The sequence below is a fragment of the Schistocerca cancellata genome, chromosome 6 (assembly GCF_023864275.1).
Source record: "Schistocerca cancellata isolate TAMUIC-IGC-003103 chromosome 6, iqSchCanc2.1, whole genome shotgun sequence".
Classification (NCBI taxonomy): domain Eukaryota; kingdom Metazoa; phylum Arthropoda; class Insecta; order Orthoptera; family Acrididae; genus Schistocerca; species Schistocerca cancellata.
In genome coordinates, this window is record NC_064631.1 from 172,395,301 (window position 1) to 172,422,263 (window position 26,963).

The window sequence follows — 26,963 nt, forward strand, 5'->3', positions numbered from 1 at the left end:
TAGACGAGAACCTCTAATCAGATTTTATGGATGACGTGCTGACACAAGCAGACAACATTTCACTCAGCGAAGAATTTACAGAGGAGAAAATACATGAAACGCTATTGAGAAGCCCGAGAGAAAATTCACCAGGAATAGATGGCATACCAAGGGATTTTTACCTCATTTATTGGGACATACCAAAAGAAGAGCTAATTAATGTACTCAGTGATGTATCGGATATCCAACAGCTCCTTACAAGCTTTCACGAGGGAATCATCGTATCGGTGCTCAATAAATGCCCGCCAGCAGACGTCGAATCACTTAGGCCTACAACCTTGATGAACGCTGAATCTGGGCACAGTGTAGCCGACACCGCAAATGACTACCGTGACATAACAGACATCACGGGTGTCTGTAAAACAAGGAATATCTATTCATTTTTCGAAAGTTTTAACAGGATCTCTCATAGTTTTCCACTAAAAACATTGAGAAAGCTTGATATCTGCAACAAATTCTCCCAAGGAGCTAAATCTAAAATCGTAGTCAATGGGCATCCTCGATGCGGTCGAACCTCTCCTGAGGAAACTTAACAGCTCACTCCCAGGCTTGGTCTTACTAGGAAAGAAAATCGTACATCGAGTATTTGCTGATGATCTGAGCATATTTGTATCGGCACAAGACTGGATACCGCAAGCAAAATATTTATTCAACTCTTACTGTACAGCGACAGGAACCATATCAACTGACAAATCCCAGTTAATGAACTCACGGAAAGGTTTACTGCTGGAAGGAAAACGATGATTGCTCACAGCAACAAGGTCTAGGGCTAGATCTGCTGTCATACATACAAAGAATGCAGACTATCAACTGGCGATTAATGTTGAGCAACGTTAGGACCTGCATACAGCTACATTCTTTGTTAAGCCTTGACGTGATCCAGAAAGTAAAACTTGTGAACGAGTTTATGTTATCGAACGTGTATTACATAGCGTCCATATTGCCAGTAACAGAATCAATAGTCAATGTCTGCTATCAGCGCTTGCATATATCATATGCCGTGGGAATATTTTCAAGGTAAAATATAGCACCCTACATCCCCTTCTGAAAAAGGTGGGATCGAATTAATAGATACTGACCCTGAATGCTAAGCATTAGTTTACTGGTATACAATGTCCTTAAAAGATCAAAATTCAGTGCCACCAGCCTCACCAGTCTACTTCTGAAAGCAGTTTAGTTTACACAGTCAAGTATAACCTATCCATATTGCAAAATACATCAAAAAAATCAGCTTGAGCAGAACCTCCATAGTCGAGAACAGCTACGTAACACAGGAAGGCAAACTGAGCAATACAATAAGAAACGCTCAGTCTCTAACAGAATGTAAATTAAATACCCTCATGTCCATTGACCTGAGGTGCAAAGACCATTCACAACAAATGGCTTACATCAGATGTTAGGACAGATTGGTAAAAAAAATTGTCAACGAAAGGATTCCAGTCCACACAAACTTACACTCAACCCATTTTGCCGATTCACCGAACTGTGACAAGTGTAATGAAGAAGATTCGCTTATACACCGGTTTACACTTTGTCACGCAGGCTGAATCTGGGAATGGACTCACCTTTTACTTTGTAATTAAGATTAATAATCTTACTCATTATGTTACTTATATTTCACATGCACCTCACGATCTAGAAGTAAGTTCCGGCAGTACAAAGAAAATATGCTACAACGAAAGAGAAGAAATTTATTTTACTTACATCTCTAATTTTTGGGCCAAAGAAGCAAAAACCTCAGTTTCTAAAGGCGACAAGAGTTTGGATTTGGGTAAAATATCAAATTTAGTTTAATTTGCAAAGAACCATACATTTCATTTTTTGAAGGAAGAGAGAGATGAAGGATTTCAGAAGAAAGAAAAATTACTTTAGATTTCTAGGTTGAAGGAATGTACAACCATTAAAAGCGACTTTACTGCGTTACTATTTTTCTTTTTCAGTCCCAAAAATGGAAAGTTTTTTTATCGTTTAATTTACAATTAAGAATAAAATGAATTTAAATAAATAATGAAAAATAGAAAAAGTTACTACACCAAAAGAAATATTGACGTTAGTTAATTTCTTCCGGTTTACGGGAGAATTACTATGTTTAAACAAAGAAGATAAAGGGTGCGGAAGCCTGGCCGAAAAAGCAGCTTAAGGTGACCGGTAGAATGGCTGTAAGAGAGGGGGGGGGGGAAGAAAGCTCTTTATAATTTTTAAAAAAAGGAAAAAAACTCACTTGTTGGGACCTACTGGAATAATGAATTCATTTCTGTGGCATCCTGGCAGGTGATGTGGAATCCCCTTGCCTGGCTTTTTATCTAAAATCCTACAGCGTTGAATGAAAGCAGTACCAGTAATGTACTTATTTCTGACGTGTCTTAGTTCTCTATTTCACAATGGCTGTTAATACTAATTTTGTTGAAACCGAATGTATTCTGAAAATATACCAAAATGGTCATTTATATATAGTGCTTGCGACAATTTCGTTAACGGCTTGCAAACCGCTTTTAGTATTATAGTAACCTGTATTTCCTTTTTCTTCTTTTTGTAAGTAGAATTGTTAATAAATATGGAGAAGAGGTTGATAGATACGCCCACATTTTATCTTGTCTCTCTCCATTCACTTGAAGTAGTATTTGAAACAATGTTTCCGCTGAAGGGAATTGTATTCCTGCGCCGAAGTTCTGAAAATTATCGTTATTTTGCAAGGTTTCTTCAGTCCAGTCTGAATCCATTCCATTAAAACATTATCATCACCAGCTGCCTCTCTTTTTCATATGTCTCGAATGGATTTATAAATCTTATCTGGTGATACGTAAGAGTCCTCATTATCTTCAAGAATAACTTTCTGCATTTCTGATTTATACTTTGCGGCTTTCAAATATTTAAGGAAGTCTTACAGAACTTATACCACTTTCTTTCTTTTTCAACCTACTCTACCGCTTTGACTGATCAAATGTAATGTCTGCCCAACGTAAGTTTCTGTTCTGTTTCCTTCATACAGGTTTTCGCGGCGAATGCTGGCTGCATCTGTGGTATTGTCCATAAAGCTGTACATGCCCGCTGGTAGTTGAAAACGGCGAACAACTCAGGCAGCTCAGCCTGTGTTGGATGCATAGATAACACTTTATCGGAATTTCTAAAATCGTTAGGGGAAGTGGCAACAAAACGACTATTCACGACGGTATGTAGAATGTATGAGTCTGGTATTATACGATTTGACTCTCGGAAAAACGTCATCCTTACAATTCCGAAGATTTCACGAGCCGACAATTGTGAGAATTACCACACAATCTGTTTTTCAGTTTATGCACCCAAGCTGCTTACAAGGATAATATAGAGATGAATGGAAAAGAAAACTGAGAATGTGTTACATGGCTTTCAGTTTGACCTTAGGAAAAGTAAAAGCATCGGAGAGGGAGTTTTGACGTTGCGACTGATAACAGAAGCTTGACTAAAGAAAAATCAGGACACTTTCATAGGATTTGTAGACCTGAAAACGCCTTCGACAATCTAAAATGGTGCATGACTTTCGAAATTCTGTGAAAATAAGGGGAAACCTATAGATAAAGGCAGGTACTATACAATATGTACAAGAGTCAAGAAGGAACAATACAAATGGAAGATCAAGAACGAAGTGCACGGATTAGAAAGTGTGTAAGACAGAGGTGTAAACTTTAGCCTCTACTGTCTATGCACCGAAGAAGCAATGACGGAAATAAAAGAAAGGTTGAAGAGCGAGATTAAAATTCAAGGTGGAAGAATATCAGTGATAAGTTTCGTTGACGACATTGCTGTCCTCAGTGAAAGTGAAGAATAATTACAGGATCTGCTGAAAGGAATGAATAATATGATGAGAACAGAACGTGAATTGAGAATAAATCGAAGAAATGCGAAAGTCATGAGAAATAGCAGAAATGAGGACTGCAAGAGACTTAGCATCATGACTGCTGATCACAAAGTAAAAGAAGTTAAGGAATTCTGCAACCTAGTCAGCAAAATAACTCAAGACAGAGCAGGGAAGACATAAAAAGCACACTATAAGTGGCAAAAATCGTATTCCTGGCCACGAAATGTAAACCAGCATCAAACGTAGGCCTTAATTTGAGGAAGACGTTTCTGAGAATATATGTTTGGAGAACAGCATTATATGGTAGTGAAACATGGATTGTGGGAATACCGGGATAGGAGAGAATCAAAGCATTTGAGATGTGGCGCTACAGAAGAATGTTAAAAATTATGTGGACTGGTAAGGTAAAAAAAGTGGCTGCTCTTGAGACCAGAATGAGATTTTCACTCTGCAGCGGAGTGTGCGCTGATATGAAACTTCCTGGCAGATTAAAACTGTGTGCCGGACCGAGACTCAAACTCGGGACCTTTGCCTTTCGCGGGCAAGTGCTCTACCAACTTTTTTTTCATCTAATTTTGTTCTATAGTGTCCGTTGAATTAGTTCGTGGTGGACGTCCGATGACATCCGTTCAGGTTGTTCGTTGATCTGTTCACTCAGTCTTTTTATTACAAAGGGGAGCTAAACCGTCTGACCGAACACGCTGAGCTACCGTGCCGACACCAACTGAGCTACTCAAGCACGACTCACGGCTCGTCCTCACAGCTTTATTTCTGCCAGTACCTCGACTCCTACCGTCCAAACTTGCTCTTGAGACGTCCGTGAAACCCTCATCACTTTGAAACACTACCAGAGGTTCGGGCGGTCCGTTGGGTAGTGATAAGAGCCGAAATCTGCATTGCGTTTCGATAAATGTAGCCTCGCTTTATCAGAAACATAGGCTCTTTCATGATCTACCCCTTCATCATGCAGTTGTAGTCACTTGCTGTGCTGACTTGAACGAAAAGTTTCTGAATTAGTCACCTACTTTGTAAGGCTGTAATTTCTATCTGTGCACAGCAGAGTTAGCAGTTGCTACTGTCATTTCAATCTGAACTACTGAATAGTGCGATATCTATTTTTTTCTTATAGTTATGGCCAATGCCGCTCCCAAGACATCTAGTTCACCTGAAACTTACATAATCAGATTTAAAAATTGGAGCATATGCAGCCTACCTTCGTGGTGTTGTTTCCTGTGCAACGTAAGTGAAACAATTTATGCATATACACGACTAGCGACCTATCCCAGCTACGCACAGATTGCTCTAAGTATCTGCCGTCAGACAAATTCTTCCTGATATGTAGAAAATACACAAACCTCTTCCCTGAATCAATGTATTTGTTAGTCAAAACCGTGTCAAAATCCCCGCAGTATTTACTGAGATTCATGACAGACAGAAAGTCGTGGCGGGAGAATCGGCTGCCCTCTGGATTTGCAGCGGTTGTTACTGCTTTTCCCACCAGATACAGCCTCCTCTGTAGCTGACGAGCTTGTACTTGTAGCTCTCATCATTGCCACGAGATGTCACTCAAAACGTCAATCAAACGTGGAAAACATATCGATACATATATTTCACACTCGTCATTACTCTAAACAATAAGTTATGTACACGATCCTTCGTCGAGAATGAGTCTATCTACTAGCGAAAACTGTAGCAAAATGCCTAAGTAGTTCCTGAGATTAGCCTTCACTTGCAGACAGAAATGACGGCAGGGGACTTTGATTTATAACACCTCGTGTATACACAAAATATTTAAAAAAAATATACCAACAAACGTCGCGGGCTGTAGTTTACGCTCTCAGGACCAAATGTAGCATGAGAAACCATATCTGCAAGCTTCACGTAGCTGCTCCACAGAGAGTAGAAATTATAGTGATGAACAACTACTGCCAGGCCACCCCTTAAACAGATAATACGAGATTTTTCATAGACGAGCTGTGGACGGAAAGTGCGAAGTGAGCATGACAGCATTCAGAACGTCGGATGGCGTCGAACGCGTCCACGCCTGTCACAACCCCGTCAGCGGTCCGTCATGATCCAAACTTATGTTTGCTGTACAAGGGGTGGCCTAGGGACTGGTGTTGGCTGCTGCAACTTCGACGGTATGTAGCATCGTTCGATGACTTTTTCCGTAATTGATTCCTTTCTCCACTCACTTCTCTGAGACACCCTAATACAACCTCTGAAAATTTACGACATAGCTATGTTACACTCTGTATATACTCGACAGAGATAGATGATCAAATCGAAAACTTCTTTGGGGGTATTATAAATAGGAATCCATACATATTATCTTTATTTCTTTCTTTTGCTTGTGCCGTTTTTCCCGCGGATACGCAGGGTTGGCATGGTTAATCGGATGTGGCAATGTTAGTTGAAGGGGTGGCCGTACGCCCTTCCTGTCGGCACCCCGTACCCCCAGGAAGGAATTAGTGTACCCCAACTGTCTGCGACTAGTGTAATCCATGGAATAGTGTGAAAGTGTTCAGATGTCTGCGAGCCGTGTAACTGAGGCGGGACGTGGGGACCAGCCCGGTATTCACCTAGTGGGATGTGGAAAACCGCCTAATAACCACATCCAGGCTGGCCGGCACACTGGCCCTCGTCGTTAATCCGCCGGGCGGATTTGATCCGGAGCCGGCGCGCCTACCCGAGTCCAGGAAGCAGCGCGTTAGCGCGCTTGGTTAACCTGGCGGGTCAGTCCGTACATATTATAAAAATGGATATGTATTTACCTGTGTGTGTGTGTGTGTGTATGTGTGTGTGTGTGTGTGTTTGTGTGTAAAGCACTAGGCCGATTTCAGCCAAACTTGGTAAAAACATTACTTAGTGAAGTTTCATATCAGCGCACACTCCGCTGCAGAGTGAAAATCTCATTCTGGAAACATTCCCCAGGCTGTGGCTAAGCCATGTCTCCGCAATATCCTTTCTTTCAGGAGTGCTAGTTCTGCAAGTTTCGCAGGAGAGCTTCTGTAAAGTTTGGAAGGTAGGAGACGAGGTACTGGCAGAAGTAAAGCTGTGAGTACCGGCCGTGAGTCGTGCGTCGGTAGCTCAGTTGGTAGAGCACTTGCCCGCGAAAGGCAAAGGTCCCGAGTTCGAGTCTCGGTCGGGCACACAGTTTTAATCTGCCAGGAAGTTTCATATCAGCGCACACTCCGCTGCAGAGTGAAAATCTCATTCTGGGAACATTACTTACTATCAGGCAAGAACGCTGTGGGTGTAAGAACAACCTAACTACCATAGTTCACGAGATACGTCGTCATAATCAATGAGATGGATGAAAAAGTGCCGCATCATGCGTGAAGTTTTAATACGTCCGTTCTTTAATACCAAGACACAAATACAGTTGAGTCAACATAAGGAAATCCATGAGACCTGGCAGCGCTTTTGACAGCTTCCAACCGCGAAGCAAAAGCGGTTGTAGGCGAAAACAATAGCCGTGTATAACGTCGCGTTCTAGACACGCGAAGCAACTGACCCCAGTTTCCAGTTTTCCTTTTTGTTTTCGTTCCGAGTAGAAATCTGGCAAAATGAATACGTGCGTAATGCCTGCTTTATCGGCTAGTACCTTAATGATTGTACTAACTTCCTGGATCGTAGCATACCCGACGGCGTATGAGGCGGCCACGCTACTGAAGTGCTCCCCCTTGCAGAGCCGCAGCCGGTGTGGCGCCGCGTGGCCTCCTTCATGGACCTGGACCTGCTGCGCAGCGGCGTCTTCCTGAACACGATGCTCGGCACGGGCAGCATGGTGACGTCCAGCGTCAACTTCACGCTGCTGCTGCCGTTCTACCTGCAGCGCGTGGTCGGCCTGCCGCTGAGCGACACGGCGCTCTGCCTCACCATGCTGGCCGTCGGCGACTTCCTGTCCAGGCTGACCGTGCCGCCCGTCACCGACCGCCTCGGCGCCAGGCCGCGCCACGTCTTCTTCGTCGGAGCCGTACTCACCGCACTCACCAGATCAGGTGACATCAGAGACTTACACTACTGGCCATTAAAATTGCTGCACCAAAAATAAATGCAGATGATAAACGGGTATTCATTGGACAAATATACAGGGTGATTCAAAAAGAATACCACAACTTTAGGAATTTAAAACTCTGCAGCGACAAAAGGCAGAGCTAAGCACTATCTGTCGGCGAATTAAGGGAGCTATAAAGTTTCATTTAGTTGTACATTTGTTCGCTTGAGGCGCTGTTGACTAGGCGTCAGCGTCAGTTGATGCTTAGATGGCGACCGCTCAACAGAAAGCTTTTTGTGTTATTGAGTACGGCAGAAGTGAATCGACGACAGTTGTTCAGCGTGCATTTCGAACGAAGTATGGTGTTAAACCTCCTGATAGGTGGTGTATTAAACGTTGGTATAAACAGTTTACAGAGAATGGGTGTTTGTGCAAAGGGAAAAGTTCTGGACGGCCGAGAACGAGTGATGAAAATGTAGCACGCATCCAGCAAGCATTTGTTCGCAGCCCAGGAAAATCGACTCGCAGAGCTAGCAGAGAGCTGCAAATTCCACGATCAACTGTATGGAGAGTCCTACAAAAAAGGTTAGTTATGAAACCTGAACGTCAACTATCCGAGGCGATGGATCGGCCGCCAGGCAGACCGTGACAGAGCACTTCATCACTGGCCTCCAAGAAGCCCTGATCTTACCCCCTGCGATTTTTTCTTATGGGGGCATGTTAAGGATATGGTGTTTCGGCCACCTCTCCCAGCCACCATTGATGATTTTAAACGAGAAATAACAGCAGCTATCCAAACTGTTACGCCTGATATGCTACAGAGAGTGTGGAACGAGTTGGAGTATCGGGTTGATATTGCTCCAGTGTCTGGAGGAGGCCATATTGAACATCTCTGAACTTGTTTTTGAGTGAAAAAAAAACTTTTTAAATACTCTTTGTAATGATGTATAACAGAAGGTTATATTATGTTTCTTTCATTAAATACACCTTTTTAAAATTGTGGTATTCTTTTTGAATCACCCTGTATTATACTAGAACTGACACGTGACTACATTTTCACGCAATTTCTGTGCATGGATCCTGAGAAATCAGTACCCAGACCAACCACCTCTGGCCGTAATAGCGGCCTTGATAAGCCCATGGAGTTTCAACACGGCGGACTCTGTGAATCTACATCTACATCTTCATCCATACTCCGCAATCCACCTGACGGTGTGTGGCGGAGGGTACCCTGAGTACCTCTATCGGTTCTCCCTTCTATTCCTGTCTCGTATTGTTCGTGGAAAGAAGGATTGTCGGTATGCTTCTGTGTGGGCTCTAATCTCTCCGATTTTATCCTCATGGTCTCCTCGCGAGATATACGTAGGAAGGAGCAATATACTGCTTCACTCTTCGGTGAAGGTATGTTCTCGAAACTTTAACAGAAGCCCGTACCGAGCTACTGAGCGTCTCTCCTGCAGAGTCTTCCACTGGAGTTTATCTACTATCTCCGCAATGCTTTCGCGATTACTAAATGATCCTGTAACGAAGCGCGCTGCTCTCCGTTGGACCTTCTCTATCTCTTCTATCAACCCTATCTGATACTGACCCCACGCTGTTGAGCAGTATTCAAGCAGTGGGCGAACAAGCGTACTATAACCTACTTCCTTTGTTTTCGGATTGCATTTCCTTAGGATTCTTCCAATGAGTCTCAGTCTGGCATCTGCTTTACCGACGATCAACTTTATATGATCATTCCATTTTAAATCACTCCTAATGCGTACTCCCGTATAATTTATGGAATTAACTGCCTCCAGTTGCTGACCTGCTATTTTGTAGTTAAATGATAAGGGAACTATCTTTCTATGTATTCGCAGCACATTACATTTGTCTACATTGAGATTCAATTGCCATTCCCTGCACCATGCGTCAATTCGCTGCAGATCCTCCTGCATTTCAGTACAATTTTCCATTGTTACAACCTCTCGATACACCACAGCATCATCTGCAAAAAGACTCAGTGAACTTCCGATGTCATCCAAAAGGTAATTTACGTATATTGTGAATAGCAACGGTCCTATGACCCTCCCCTGCGGCACACCTGAAATAACAGAGCGCAGCATGTCATTCTCAATGGAGAGAAGTCTTCCGAAGTAAGACTTCTCTCCATTGAGAATGACATGCTGCTCTCTGTTATCTAGGAACTCTTCAGTCCAATCACACAACTGGTCTGATAGTCCATATGTTCTTACTTTGTTCATTAAACGACTGTGGGGAACTGTATCGAACACCTTGCGGAAGTCAAGAAACACGGCTTCTACCTGTGAACCCGTGTCTATGGCTCTCTGAGTCTCGTGGACGAATAGCGCGAGCTGGGTTTCACACGACCGTCTTTTTCGAAACCCATGCTAATTCCTACAGAGTAAATTTCTAGTCTCCAGAAAAGTCATTATGCTCGAACATAATACGTGTTCCAAAATTCTACAACTGATCGACGTTAGAGATATAGGTCTATAGTTCTGCAGATCTGTTCGACGTCCCTTCTTGAAAACGGGGATGACCTGTGCCCTTTTTCCAATCCTTTGGAACGCTACGCTCTTCCAGAGACCTACGGTACACCGCTGCAAGAAGGGGGCAAGTTCCTTCGCGTACTCTGTGTAAAATAGAACTGGTATCCCATCAGGTTCAGCGGCCTTTCCTCTTTTGAGCGATTTTAATTGTTTCTCTATCCCTCTGTCGTCTATTTCGATATCTACCATTTTGTCATCTGTGCAACAATCTAGAGAAGGAACTACAGTGCAGTCTTCCTCTGTGAAACAGCTTTGGAAAAAGACATTTAGTAATTCGGCCTTTAGTCTGTCATCCTCTGTTTGAGTACCATTTTGGTCACAGAGTGTCTGGACATTTTGCTTTGATCCACCTACCGCTTTGACATAAGACCAAAATTTCTTAGGATTTTCTGCCGTCAGTACATAGAACTTTACTTTCGAATTCGTTGAACGCCTCTCGCATAGCCCTCCTCACACTACATTTCGCTTCGCGTAATTTTTGTTTGTCTGCAAGGCTTTGGCTATGTTTATATTTGCTGTGAGTTCCCTTTGCTCCCTCAGCGGTTTCCTAACTCGGTTGTTGTACCACGGTGGCTCTTTCCCATCTCTTACGATCTTGCTTGGCACATGAGTATATTGTACGATGGTTTTGAGCCTTGTCCACTGATCCTCAACACTATCTGTACTTGAGACAAAACTTTTGTATTGAGCCGTCAGGTACTCTGTATTCTGCTTTTTGTCAGTTTTGCTAAACAGAAAAATCTTCCTACCTTTTTAATATTTCTATTTACGGCTGAAATCATCGATGCAGTAACTGCTTTATGATCGCTGATTCCCTGTTCTGTACTGGAGGACCGCCTCTGAATGCAAGCACGCTAAAGTGCACGAATTGTGTTGCACAGATACCTCATCCCACAGTTCCATACCTGTTGCACTTGGTCGGTCAATTCAGGAACGTGGGTGACGCTAGATTTGTCGTCCGATGATGTCCCATGGATGCTGGACTGGGACCTGATGATCGTCTAGGCCAAGGGAACATGTCGACACAATGTAGTGTGTCCTGGGTTACATCAGTGGTTTTTGGATAAGCGTTATCGAGTTAGAAAACACCCGCTAGGTTGTTGTTCATGAATGGCAGCACAATAGGACGATTCACCACATTGGGTTGGGGTTGGGTTGGGTTGTTTGGGGGAGGAGACCAGATAGCGAGGTCATCTTGTCTCATTGGATTAGGGAAGGACGGGGAAGGAATTCGTCCGTGCCCTTTCAAAAGAACGATTTAGGGAAATCACGGAAAACCTAAATCAGGATGGCCTGATGTGTCACCACATTGACGTCCAAAGTTACAGTAAGGGTTGCGTGGGATAACCGCGAGAGTTCTGCTGCCATGCGAAATCGCGCCCCAGATCATAACTCAACGCGTAAATCCAGTGTGTTTTCGAAACAACGCACGGTCATCACTGGCACCGAGACGCAACCAGCTTTCATCATAAAACACAACAGACATCCACCCTGCCCTCCAATGAACTCTCACTTGACACCACTGAGGTCGAAGTTGGCGTTAGTCTGCGGTCAGTGAAATGCGTCTGGGTCGGCTCTGTCCTTGAAGTAACCGATGTGTAACACTCCGCTGTGTCAGTGTGGTGCAACTGCTGCTCAAATCGCTGCTGCAATTAAAGTATGATGCGCCAGAGGCATGCACCGAACACATTTGTCGTCTCTCTTGGCAGTGCCACGTGGCCGTGTGGAGCTCAGTTGTCATGCTATCGTACATTCATGTGAACACCGCTGCCAGATATCACATACAGTGACTACATTCCTGCCCCGTCTTTCCGCCATATGGTAGTAGAAACTTGCAGCTTCTCATGGACCTATTACACGACCTCGTTGAAACTCAGTGAAATGTTGATAATGGCATCTTTGTCACCATAAAGACATTCCTAACTAACATCAACTCTGCAGGTCCAATCTCAATGGTAATTAACGCTTATGACCGTCACAGATTATATTTAAAGCAAACCTGATTTGCACCTTCATAATGGCGCTACTAGCGCCAGTCTTATGCGACCGGCGTAAAATCTGAACGGACATAATGTTTCAGATGTAGAAACGCGCCTACCGACTTTTCTTTATGTCACACAACTTTACTGTGCGGCTGGTCCCGGCGGAGGTTCGTCCTTTGGATAACTTAGGTTAAGTAGTGTGTAAGCTTAGGGACTGATGACCTTAGCAGTTAAGTCCCATAAGATTTCACACACATTTTTTTTCACACAGCGTTCTTTTCCGGCAGTATGATATACGCACTGAGCCAAACGGGAATGACACCTTTATTCGAAGAAAAGAATTATACTGAACTTTTTACCATTTATGATGGTCCCCTGGACATTACAAAAGGCGAGACGTTGTTTTAGTGAATGATCACCACCGGCACAGTGCATTCTCTGCAACGGGCTCTCATGCTGGCCACAAAACTGGTTAGTAGTTCTTGTGCTGGGGCGTTCCATTCCTCCATCAGAGCGGTTGGCAACTGTTGTATGCTGGTTGGTACATGTGTAAGTGTTGCAGTATGTCCCTACCGAGGGACGTAGCGCTGTGGTTAACATATTGAACTTGCATTCGGAAGGATAAGAGTTCAAATCCACTACCAGCCTTCTACATTTAGGTTTCCATCATTACCTTGTATCGCACTGGGAAAATGCCGCTATCATTACTCTTTTGAAAGGGTACAGCCAATTTTCTTCGATATCCTTGAATGAAAAATCCGAGCTTGTGCTCAGTCCCTAATGACGTCGATGGAGGCGGGATACGAATTATGTTTTTTCCAGTACGTCTTCCAAATGGATACCACGAATGCTCGACGGGATTTCAGTCTGGGGAACGGGCAGGTTAGTCAATACGACGAATATCCCCCCGTTCGAAATGCTCTATCCGCGCCATTTGATGCGGCGGCGCATTGTTATCCACAAAAATGAATTCAGGGCCGAATGCACTCCTTAAAGACGATCATGGGGAATAGTGCAGTGTTACAATAACGCTGATCGGTGATTGTACCATGTTCAAAGATGTGGAGGACACTACGACCAAGCAACATTATGCCTCCCCAAGCATATAGCCCACCAAAACGACCATGTTAGATAGTGCTGGACGTAGTCTCATATGGTGAGAGGTGGGAACTCGGAATCCATCCAGGTACATTGTTGAAAATGATTGTTTTGGTGGTCCGTGTGTCTTGTTTGGGAAGGCGTAGTGTTGTTGCATGAGGCGCTGATAACCACGATGTTCAGCACTGCCCAACTTAAATGTTCATCATCATCATCACATCATAATGTTGCATGGACGTACTTACCTTTGAAAATGGGTCATTCACTAGTCAACGTTATTTTGACACTGTACCTTTTTCTCCACGTGAGTCTTTCAGGGGGCATTCGCCCATGACTTCACGACCGTGATGATCACACATTCTATTGAGGACCATTCCTACCTTTCGTAATGGCTAAAGGACCATAATAAATCGTGATGACTTCTGTGTAGCTATTGGCTTTCATTAAAAGTGTCATTCCTGTTGATTACACTGCATATTTGCTTCAGTTACCTTGTGTACTATATTTCTGTATGTGGTCCATGTTTTATCGAGCTATGTGGGCAGCGAAACATGATTCGAAAATCTCTTTCTTCATTACGTTTTGCAGGCCACAGTTATTGATCCCACAGACGATCTACATAGGACTGATGTGGTAACTTGCTGGCCATCGGAGAATCTCAGTATCACACAGACAGTTCACAGACATACGGCAATTGTCCTGTTGAAAAATGGCAGCATGATACTGTTGCATGAGACACATAAGGACGCAGGCTGTCCGTCGCTAGTCGTTTATCTGGCGAGCATTCCTTGCTGGGCATGCCAAGAGGTTAAATATGAAAATCTTACTCTTGCCGTAACTCTTGATGTGGTGTTACGATAATCTGAATTTCTGGAATGGCCTCAGGTGATACGGAGGTGAGCTGTCTGCTGCGGAGAAAATAATTCTCGCAGCATGTCTGGCCAATGTGTCTTCGGCCTGCGCTGTTGGTGGTGTCCCAGTTCCAGGAGGATCCGATTGCGGGATTGACCTGTCCTCTAGTCAAAGCACGAGCAGTCTGCGGGAATCTGTCTCACAGCTGCGGTATACCTATCTCCTCATGCAGCAGGCGCATTGAATACAGCCTTGCGAGACGCCGAACGGCTGACTCTGCACCGTCTCCAGGGCTACGATATGTGTGTTGGCTGCTTATCCCCACTCCACGTCCAACAATGGTCTGACTAGGGATGGGTAGAGCGTAATGCCGTGGCGCTGAGGCGGCGTTGCCTGAGGAGGAGGAGGAGGAGATCAGTGTTTAACGTCCCGTCGACAACGAGGTCATTAGAGACGGAGCGCAAGCTCGGGTGAGGGAAGGATCGGGAAGGAAATCGGCCGTGCCCTTTCAAATGAACCATCCCGCCATTTGCCTGAAGCGATTTAGGGAAATTACGGAAAACCTAAATCAGGATGGCTGGAGACGGGATTGAACCGTCGTCCTCCCGAATGCGATTCCAGTGTGTTGCCTGAGGGTTAAGTAGAGAATGTAGGGCGCGGAGGCGCCCCACTGCTCCGCTTCTCGTGCACGCTGCACCTAGATGAGCCACGAATCAAGGGACACCCCGAGGTATTTTGCGGCCTTTACTTGGGGGATGGAGCCTTCCAGGATGTAGACAGGGGGCGGATCTGGTGGCAGCATTTGCTAGGTGAAAATTACTACCAGCCTCTTAGTGACGTTGAATCTCAGGCTCCACTTTGTCGACTATGCACGCAGTAAGTCGCACCTGAACTGAAGGCGGAACCTCATCGTCTGGACATTCATGCTACAAGTGACATCTCTGTATCGTCCGCGTAAAGCGCCGTATCTACGCGAGCCACATGCGGCGCGGCGGCCTGTTCAGGGAGTATAACAAGGTGCCGAACACCGACACCTGCGGCACCCTTGCACGTAACTGCCACTCTGTGGATGAGCCATCGTCTATTCTCAGTTGGAAGGTACTTCCAGCAAAGTAGGACCGAAGAAGGAACCCTTGTGACTTCGGCATCCCTGGCACAAAGTGTTTGTACACCACGCCGCAGTGCCACACCAAGTCTTTGGAGACGTCGTGAAGCACCGCCCAAAGGTACTTCCTTGTTTCCAGCGGTGGCTTCACCAGAGGCAGCAGCTGGTGAGAGCTGTTCGTTTGGTATGACACTGTCATGAGTGACATGTTTGCATCAGCCTCTCAAAGACCGTAGAGAGGAACGGTAGAAAGCTGATGCCTTACGTGGGTCCTACTCGGTTTTCGGGAGAGCCACAACACGTTTCCATGCGGAGGGATACGCCAGCAAACGAAGGGTCTGGTTGAATATATCGGCTAATGGCCGATAGATCCTGGGTAGAAGACACCTCGGCAGGTGGTTGTTGACTCCATTGCTGCCTCTAGCCGTCCTGGTGTTCAGAGAAAGGGGATGTAGATGTGCTGCGGTTTCATCCTCGGTGATAAATGGAATTTCCTGTGTCCTGGTTGTCAGGAAGTTGGGAAGTTGTTATTCGATTCGACGGATGCGAGAACGTCCGTGACGTACCGTTGGGTCTTTACATTTCCCTCAGTCACTACCAGCGCTGCAAAAGCACTCGTTTCTGTTGACAGCTGATGCATGGAATGGTAATACACCGGTTCGATTGCTGCTTTGCTCCGATAAATGGTGCGCGATGACACAGAATGTTGTAGGGAGGTCATTACTTGTTCTTGTTTAGGTCTTTAAGCGAAGTTTGTTGCTACTCCTAACCGCATTTAACTTGGGCCATTTCCTTTATTTCCTTTCCTTAGCTAGTATGAAGCAGCGGTGAACCTAATTGTTATTTTTATCGGGTGCACTGGGAGGACCACAAGCAGTGGACTCATTGACAGACGATGTCTTTGGAATAACACGGACTCTCGTAACCGAGGTCTTCAGCGCACACCTACGCCTTGGCACTCGGCTCAGATGTGGCCGGTTCGGATCCTGGTGATCGAAAAAAAATTGCACCAACAATACTTTGCAGGCAACGGGGAACAATTGGTGGCGTAAAGTTCCTAATCTTGTGGCAATGTCCTGGATTAAACTCCACACCTCTGTACAGTGACTCATGGTGTGAGGATATGTGACACTTCTGATGACGTTGGGTGGTAAGGTAGGCGGTTGTGGCATCACGGTTTACATTGTCTTTCAAATAACATTGGGATGAGTCAGAGATACGACCTGGTTTGGGGCGATGTACTATGCTGACAGAAGCTGTTAAAAGTTAGTTGCCTGACAGGTGTTAACACTGTGCTCTGAAATATTGAACTCAGACCTGTTAGTGAAAGAATTATACTTTACAACAAATAATAAAAAAATTTCGAAGAACACACCGTCTCTGGCAGTTTTAAATGTTCTCTCAAACTCTATGCAGGTCATTATTTCTGAAAGTTCACAGTTACGACAGCACAGCACGCCACGCTGGATTTATTCCCTCCGCAAGAAAGTCACAGTCCTCACTAAAAACTCCGAAATTTTCGTAGACGTCATCAATGAACGATCATAAACTACTTGTATTACCGATAAACACTGTTAGTTTTCAGGAAAATGTCTAGAGCTCCGGATAACGTGAACTCTCGCCCCAAGAGTCTGATCACGGACTCTTCAGGATTTACGGGTGAAATTCGTCTCCCAGTACCATAGTGCACAAAATATCTCTGATTAGTCAAATAACAACTCTCCCTCTTTGGGCCAATCCCCATCCCGAAGTCAGGTTAGATGAAATTAAAAATTCCTAAATAACTTACAAAAACAAATTAGCCTCAGCTGTAATCGTCTGAATAACGGAAGTAAGTTTCACATTTCCAAAATAATTTAAGATTGCTGCTTTATAACTGTTAGTTTCCCTCATGTGTATGACTCGTGCCAATACTGAGCAATTTGATTCCCCCACTAAGATAGTTATTCACAACTTCACTGATCCGGACTTCATGCCGCTTTGTTTTCCACATTTGATCAGAGAAGAAAACAAATGAAAATTACGTAATCTAATATATAAAATAACACTTCCATTAAAGTTGAAACTTTTACGTTAATCTGTAGTCTTTCATCAAAATATTGTTTACTTCGTTTTTTAAGGACCAGGTGTTTAATTAACTTTCTGGTGTGACATCTGGTCGAAAGATATTAACATATTACGAAGTCATAAATTCTGTGTTTTCTGTGGTCTTTTGCATACCAGATATTACTTGACGTAAAAATTTGAAATTAATACAATTGTTAACTATAATTTTTACTAATGGTTACACAAAGTTTCAGAACAACTGGGTTATTAGAACTGTATAAAAAATTCATAGCAACAATGTAACATTCGACCGCTGTTCAGTGCATGCAGACTGTTCGAAGAGCCAGCTGATCCATGTGCAACAGCTATGGAGCTGTGAACTTACTGCTCATATTACAAATAAATTTCAAGTCACCTTTATTGTCTATGATTTTTGTAAGTAAAGGTCTGGATGACTACGACAGAAAGAAAAGTGGTTCCTGAAGTTGTTACGTTTCCAGAATTTAAACAGCAGAACAGGAAATAGTCATTCAGCGTGCATATGACTATGTTAGAAAATAGTCTCGTAAAGACATTGGGATTGTGTATAGCACTCTATTATAGTCCAAAGGTTACACACTCCCTCCAGTGCGTAGTTCTTTCTCATGGCATTTGACAAATTGGATGTACTGCCGGTGTTGTTCTCGAGTAAAACTGTGGATTATGCCTGGTGCGATGCTATTACTTTGGCTTCACATGCACGTTTTCTAATACAACATTTGCGTTCACGTCTTCAACAACACAGGTTATACGCACATGTAGGCCGTCATCCACATTCATCTACATCTACATCTACATCCATACTCCGCAAGCCACCTGACGGTGTGTGGCGGAGGGTACCTACAGTACCTCTATCGGTTCTCCCTTCTATTCCAGTCTCGTATTGTTCGTGGAAAGAAGGATTGTCGGTATGCCTCTGTGTGGGCTCTAATCTCTCTGATTTTATACTCATGGTCTCTTCGCGAGATTTACGTAGGAGGGAGCAATATACTGCTTGACTCTTCGGTGAAGGTACGTTCTCGAAACTTTGACAAAAGCCCGTACCGAGCTACTGAGCGTCTCTCCTGCAGAGTCTTCCACTGGAGTTTATCTATCACTCCGTAACGCTTTCGCGATTACTAAATGATCCTGTAACGAAGCGCGCTGCTCTCCGTTGGATCTTCTCTATGTCTTGTATCAACCCTATCTGGTACGGATCCCACACTGCTGAGCAGTATTCAAGCAGTGGGTGAACAAGCGTAGTATAACATACTTCCTTTGTTTTCGGATTGCATTTCCTTAGGATTCTTCCAATGAATCTCAGTCTGGCATCTGCTTTACCGACAATCAACTTTATATGATCATTCCATTTTAAATCACTCCTAATGCGTACTCCCAGATAATTTGTGGTATTAACTGCTTCCAGTTGCTGACCTGCTATTTTGTAGCTAAATGATAAAGGATCTATCTTTCTGTGTATTCGCAGCACATTACACTTGTCTACATTGAGATTCAATTGCTATTCGCTGCACCATGCGTCAATTCGCTGCAGATCCTCCTGCATTTCTGTACAATTTTCCATTGTTACAACCTCTCGATACACCACAGCATCATCTGCAAAAAGCCTCAGTGAACTTCCGATGTCATCCACCAGGTCATTTATGTATATTGTGAATGGCAACGGTCCTATGACACTCCCCTGCGGCACACCTGAAATCACTCTTACTTCGGAAGACTTCCCTCCATTGAGAATAACATGCTGCGTCCTGTTATCTAGGAACTCTTCAATCCAATCACACAATTGGTCTGATAGTCCATATGCTCTTACTTTGTTCATTAAACGACTGTGGGGAACTGTATCGAACGCCTTGCGGAAGTCAAGAAACACGGCATCTACCTGTGAACCCGTGTCTATGGCCCTGTGAGTCTCGTGGACGAATAGCGCGAGCTGGGTTTCACACGACCGTCTTTTTCGAAACCCATGCTGATTCCTACAGAGTAGATTTCTCGTCTCCAGAAAAGTCATTATACTCGAACACAATACGTGTTCCAAAATTCTACAACTGATCGACGTTAGAGATATAGGTCTATAGTTCTGCACATCTGTTCGACGTCCCTTCTTGAAAACGGGGATGACCTTTGCCCTTTTCCAATCCTTTGGAACGCTACGCTCTTCTAGAGACCTACGGTACACCGCTGCAAGAAGGGGGGCAAGTTCCTTCGCGTACTCTGTGTAAAATTGAACTGGTATCCCATCAGGTCCAGAGGTCTTTCCTCTTTTGAGCGCTTTTAATTGTTTCTCTATCCTTCTGTCGTCTATTTCGATATCTACCATTTTGTCATTTGTGCGACAATCTAGAGAAGGAACTACAGTGCAATCTTCCTCTGTGAAACAACTTTGGAAAAAGACATTTAGTATATCGGCCTTTAGTCTGTCATCCTCTGTTTCAGTACCATTTTGGTCACAGAGTGTCTGGACATTTTGTTTTGCTCCACCTACCGCTTTGACATAAGACCAAAATTTCTTAGGATTTTCTGCCAAGTCAGTACATAGAACTTTACTTTCGAATTCATTGAACGCCTCTCGCATAGCCCTCCTCACACTACATTTCGCTTCGCGTAATTTTTGTTTGTCTGCAAGGCTTTGGCTATGTTTATGTTTGCTGTGAAGTTCCCTTTGCTTCCGCAGCAGTTTTCTAAATCGGTTGTTGTACCACGGTGGCTCTTTTCCATCTCTTACGACCTTTCTTGGCACATACTCATCTAACGGATAATGTACGACGGTTTTGAACTTTGTCCACTGATCCTCAACACTATCTGTACTTGAGACAAAACTTTTGTGTTGAGCCAACAGGTACTCTGAAATCTGCTTTTTGTCACTTTTTCTAAACAGAAAAATCTTCCTACCCTTTTTAATATTCCTATTTACGGCTGAAATCATCGATGCCGTAACCGCTTTATGATCGCTGATTCCCTGTTCTGCGTTAACTTTTCAAATAGTTCGGGTCTGTTTGTCACCAGAAGGTCTAATATGTTATCGCCACGAGTCGGTTCTCTGTTTAACTGCTCAAGGTAGTTTTCAGATAAAGCACTTAAAAAAATTTCACTGGATTCTTTGTCCCTGCCACCCGTTATGAACGTTTGTGTCTCCCAGTCTATATCCGGCAAATTAAAATCTCCACCCAGAACTATAACATGGTGGGGAAATCTACTCGAAATATTTTCCAAATTATCCTTCAGGTGCTCAGCCACAACAGCTGCTGAGCCAGGGGGCCTATAGAGAAATCCAATTACCATGTCTGAGCCTGCTTTAACCGCGACCTTCACCCAAATCATTTCACATTTCGGATCTCCGTCAATTTTCTTCGATACTATTGCACTTCTTATCGCTATAAACACGCCTCCTCCTTCACTGTTCAGCCTGTCTCTGCGGTATACATTCCAATCTGAGTTTAGGATTTCATTACTGTTTACGTCTGGTTTCAGCCAACTTTCTTTCCCTAGTACTATATTGGCGTTGTGATCGTTTATTAATGAGAGCAGTTCTGGGACCTTTCTATAGACGCTCCTGCAGTTTACTATTAGCACATTAATATTGTTATTCCCTGTTGCATTTTGCCTACTCCTACCTTGCCGCGTCTCAGGAGGCGTCTTGTCGGGCCTAAGGAGGGGATTCTCTAACCTAAAAAACCCCCATGTGCACTCCACACGTACTCCGCTACCCTTGTAGCCGCTTCCGGCGTGTAGTGCACGCCTGACCTATTCAGGGGGACCCTACATTTCTCCACCCGATAGCGGAGGTCGAGAAATTTGCACCCCAGATCTCCGCAGAATCGTCTGAGCCTCTGGTTTATGGAACTATGGTGTTACCATACCGTATGGTGGGGATATTATGTAACTGTATCCCGGCACATTTGTCCTTATCGTGTCGGGAAATCATGTTAATGTCGTTAGCTATTGCCGTCCATCATTTTTGATTTCCTGTGGGGGCTCTCTTGTATCAGTCTGTTCCTTAAAACCATTGTAGTTATCACGGTTGATAGTGTTACATATTTGTAACAGTTCACAAGACATTTCCAGTAGTTGATTTTAAATTTTAAAAAGTTGGCAGTCAGTTCCGAACTGTTTGAAACAAATTTTCTAAACAGACGAAATCACATTCAATGCACTTATACAAGAGGACCTACAAGTCCAAACTTCATATAAGCTGATCTGCTGCAGATGTCTTTGTTAACCCACCGCATAAACAGACTTTTAACATTTTTAAGTGTAGCGATTCTATTGGGCACATAATGGTAACAGTGGAATCAATCGACTTGTAAGGGGACGTGTCATTGGAGTCATACATCGAATTTGAAGTACACTGTGTTACTCAGTTGAAATGTATGTACATTGCATTCTGTTTAGATGCCACAGACTGGATTGTTTAGCAGTTAGCTCAAATAAAAGTTACAGTGCCCCAGCATGCAATTTGTCAATTTACCAGCATTTATAGTTGCGCTACGGGTAATACCATTTCATTAATTGATAGAGAAACAAACGTGAAAACTGGGTTTCACAGTGCATGTTCAATTTTTCTGCCAGCATCGGTCATTATGTGTGTATGAATTATGTGCGCCTTGTTTCACTCGTCTGAAGTACGGGGTGTGAGGGGTTATTGGTTACTCAGAAAGGTGTACTGAACATCATTACATCAATATTTACATCGTTTGCAGGCTAATGGATCAAATGGCTCTGAGCACTATGGGACTTAACATCTATGGTCATCAGTCCCCTAGAACTTAAAACTACTTAAACCTAACTAACCTAAGGACATCACACAACACCCCGTCATCACTAGGCTGAAAAATTGCAGACTAATAGTTATAGCTATTACAAGTCGTATGTTTATAGGTTGGGTAGTACCTCCAAGTGCATGTGGCAAGAGGAAGCCATTAGCGCTTATTTTCCCCGGGACAGAAAGTCAGGTGTTGTAGTTTGGTCTGATGGACGCAAAACGAGCAGTCTCTGCCGACAGGCGTTATCCACTTGTTGGTGCAGTTATGATTGCACACGAAACATCAGGTCGTGAAGTTAGTGACATGTTTGTGGGAAGACTGGTGCAGAAAAAGCAACCAGTCCACTGGTGTGTGTATATATTAAAATACATCGTATACAGATATGCGCACTTACAACCTGTGCGTCACTACTCTTTCATGACGTGTAGAGAATCATACAAATATCTTATCATCTTTTGTTGAGAGATTTTTTGCGAGTTTCTATTTAGCGATCACTTATTTCGGCGTAGTATTCAGTTCTAAGACCGTGATGTGATAACGCTGTGTTGCAGCGGTGGCCATGAGCTCCGGGCTGGTGACGCTGTGCATCTGGAGCGCCCTGTCTGGTTTCGCCAGAGGCGTCGCCGTCGTCAACTCCAACATGTGCGTCGCAGACACCTGCCCCGACCACAAGCTGCCGGCCGCCGTCGGCCTCAACATGATGTTCGCCGGCGTCCTCATGTTCGGCGTTGGGCCCATTGTGGGTAAGGCGCTGACCTTCCAACTTCTGCCTCTAGTTGCTAGTGCACACTGGATGGATCTGTTACTGAATCTGGTTCTCCTTGTCGTTGCTGGGGTCTTCAATCCGAAGACTCTATCCATGCTATTCGTAAGGTTACGATGTCTACTGGCAGCCACATTCTTTCTAAGGCGGATATTCGTTGGTTATTCTCGGGTTGACAATGTGAGGTTTTGCGATTTGAAACGGCTTTTGTTTTCATTAGGGAAGGCACACCGTAAAATAAATATCGTAATTCAGTATAATGGAACATCGCCTTGCTAAGTACCGATATCGACGGTTCATCGAATGAGTAGTAACGATAATTCGACGACAAAAATTCAGTATTAAAATTGAGGTTAATTACGGTTGCTTGTGTTATTTAAAACTGCGAGGAGTGGGTTTTATGAATTACTAAAGCATTATGGAAAACCAAATTTAATTATACATTATTTTCCATGTAAATAGAGAAATAAAGAAGTTACACTAGACCATAGGACAAAACAGACAGAAAAAGCCTCTCAAAATACAAATAATACAAAGTAAAACTTGTCAGCATCGTAATGCTTAATATGTAAAAAAAATTAAAATAATAAATTTGCTAGTGGGTTACGCCTTTAATCTACTTCTTTGTGCATAAATCACTTCACCAGCTTTGGAAAATGTCTTTTTGCCGGAACTCAGGTCTCTACTACAGATGAATAGTTCCTAGCTATCTAATACAGCCTGGAACTAGGCTGACATACTTTCCTCCAGATTGTGAATCAGGCACCCACCAACAACTGTCCACCGGGTGGTATTTGTAATATACTCATAATTCTGGGAAAAGTTTCCAAATTTCTGTAACAACTTCAAAGTAAGAGATAGTTTGCACAGTTATTAGGTTGTAAATATTTCAATATTAAAAGGAAGTAAATTTCAGTTTTCTATGTTATTGATTATATGATGATAATAAATAATGTTATCTGATTATATAGTCACAAAATATCAATGTTACCAGTATATCAGCTCGCCAACTATCGATTAAAAGTATCGCGATATTGATAATCACATATCAATATTTCGATATACCGATGTCCCATATCCTTACACTAGTTTCTTATGTCACTTGAGAGTCGCGTGTGTTAGAGTGAGTCAGTATCTCGCCTCACGGGAGAAGGTAGACAGGACGTTGGCGCAAGTTAAATGATACAGGAGACTTATGAATACTAATGGGAGACTAATTCCTGTGATCCAAGACAACGAAAGGTGATACGAGGGACAACATCAATAGAACACTTCAACGGGAAAAGGGGTTTTAGCAGCTCAAGTGAGCATAATGAACGAGCTCAATAGCTGTCTAATACGAGGTTCATCTTGACATTAGTAATATGCAGGGGGAAATTTTCACAATGTGACTAACCTGGGTAAATTAGTATTGCAAAAGTAAAGACGAGCGCGAGTGAGGAATGACGTGTAGTGAGGACTCAAATTGTTGTGCAATAAATGGTGACTATAATTACGAGTGTCGTTCATCAGAATTATTAAAATTATTACTGGACATTAATATGGTGTGGGTGTATCCTTCACCTTTATGATGTCTACAACTCTGCTGGGAACACTTGCAATGCGATATCTGAATCTCTGTGGAGAAATGGCAGCACATTCCTCCTCAACAGCTGAAATCAGAGAATGTACAGATATTGGACGCTGGAGTCTGGAGTGAAGTCGATGTTCTATCCCATCTCAGAGATGTTCCATTTGATTCAAGTGGGGTCTCTGGGCAGCCCAGTCCATTTCAGGAATATTTTTCTCCACAAACCATTGTCTCACAGACGATGCTTTATGACAACGTCCGTTTACACGCAACATAAACCTCGTCTGCGAGCTGTTCGTCTACCGTACGCCGCGCACAGTGTCGTAAAATGTGTTCATATCCATCTGTATTTTGTGTTATCTTGTGCAGAATAAGGGAGCCACACCCTTACAAAGAAAAAAGCCCATACAGTAACAAATTCCTCCGTACTTCTGTGTTGGCACTACACATGATGCCAGGAAACGCTCTTCGGGCATTCAGCAAATCCAAATTACTCCATTCAATTGCCCACAGGATACAACGTGATTCAAAGCAATGACTACAGAAACTTGCTAGCAGATTAAAACTGTGTGCCGAACCGAGACTCGAACTCGGAAATTTTGCGTTTCCTAACAAATGCGCTACAAACTGAGCTACCCAAGGTACGAGACGAGGTATTAGCGGAAGCAAAGCTGCGAGGACGAGTCGTGCTTGCGTAGCTCAGTTGGTGCCGGCAGCGCATCTCAGCATGTTCGGTCAGAGGGTGAGCTGCCCTCTGTACCAAAAAACTGAGTGAGCGCATCAACGATGAACTTGAATGGATGTCATGTGATGTCCGCACCGAGCAACGAGCCACAACGAGCAAAATGACAGCCGGAACGGTAGCTCTGCATGTTCGGTCAGAGGGTTAGCCGCCCTCTGTAATAAGAATCTGAGTTAAAAGAACGACGATGAACTTGAACAAGGGTCATGAGACGTCCGTCCCGAAGATATAGAACTAACAGTCACGAACAAAATGAGATCAACACCAGAAAATAGTTGACAGAGCACTTGCCCGTGAAAGGCAAGGGTCCCGACTTCGAGTCTCGGTGCGGCAGACAGTTTTAAGTTTCGTATCAGCGTACTCTCCGCCGCAGAGTGAAAGACTATCGAAATGCACGTGACGAGCTCCTCGACCATTGTACTTCATTATTTTAAACACATTATGCACAATCATTGTGCTAATTGGATTGTTGATAGCAGTCTGTAACTCACGAGTACTTCCTTCTGCCAATTTCAAGCGATTTTTTAAATCACCTCAGCATCTCTTGACGGACGCTCTCCACCAGCATTTGAGGTTATCCTGGCCCTTTGCCTTTCCTCTTCATAACTGCGTCACGAATGGTCTACTCCGGCAGGATTAGAATGACTGAAGTGTCTCTGATGTCTGCTGTTACTGATTCTCTTCTGACAATTCAGTACTTCAAATGGCTCTACCTAATTAACCTAAGGACATTACACACATCCATGCCCGAGGCAGGATTCGAACCTGCGACCGTAGCAGCAGCGCGATTCCAGACTGAAGCACCTAGAACCACTCGGCCACAGCATACTCCCCGCCTCCGATAATACTGGCCGGCCACCGTTATGTGACATCTAGCGGTCAATTCTACATCTCATAGGAACTTCAGATGGTTTCCATTAGCCAGTGTAAACTACATGCATCCCAACATTAATATAATCAAGTTGTATTAAATCGAAGCAGATGGTACTAGGCACAGCGTTACATCTTCCCCAACCAAATGCGAGGGCTATTCGGAAAGTAAGGCCCGATCGGTAGCGAAATGGAAGCCACTGGAAAAATCAAAAATATTTTGTTTGTAACAGTTTGCTACAGCTTCCAGTTACTTATGTACTTAGTCGTCCTTCCTACTTGACATCTGTCGTAGCGTTGTACCAACTTTTCAACACCATCGTCATAGAAGGCAGCCACCTGTGCTTTGCGCCAATTCTCTACACTTGTCTATAGCTCGTTGTCCGTGCCAAATAGTTGTCTTCATAGCCAATGGTTCAAGTAAACAGAGATGCACCTCAGGGGCTGCCAGTTATGGGCTGTATTGTGGGTGATGAAACACTTCCCATCGAAAACGCTGCAGGAGCATCTTCATTACCCCTGCAGAATGCTCCGAGAATTGTCGTGTAGAACGAAATGCATGACGGGTACGATATGTGGATTGCACTAGGCCCTCATATTTGGCAGGAGATACTACTTTGTAGCCATCCTTACGTTCTCACTGTGAGCTCAGAACCGAAAAGAGCAAGGTGATGCGATCGACGGGCATACTAGACTCAGGGCCCAACACTTCTTAG

General features: G+C 43.8%; 1 protein-coding gene across 1 annotated transcript in view; it reads left to right on the forward strand.

The window, feature by feature from the left end:
- Positions 1 to 26,963, forward strand: part of LOC126088229 (monocarboxylate transporter 1-like) — a 66,252-nt gene that overhangs the window by 30,085 nt on the left and 9,204 nt on the right. The window contains exons 4-5 of the mRNA XM_049906357.1: positions 7,567 to 7,878; positions 22,854 to 23,045. Coding sequence (XP_049762314.1) covers positions 7,567 to 7,878; positions 22,854 to 23,045 — 504 coding nt within the window. The remainder of the gene's footprint in view (positions 1 to 7,566; positions 7,879 to 22,853; positions 23,046 to 26,963) is intronic.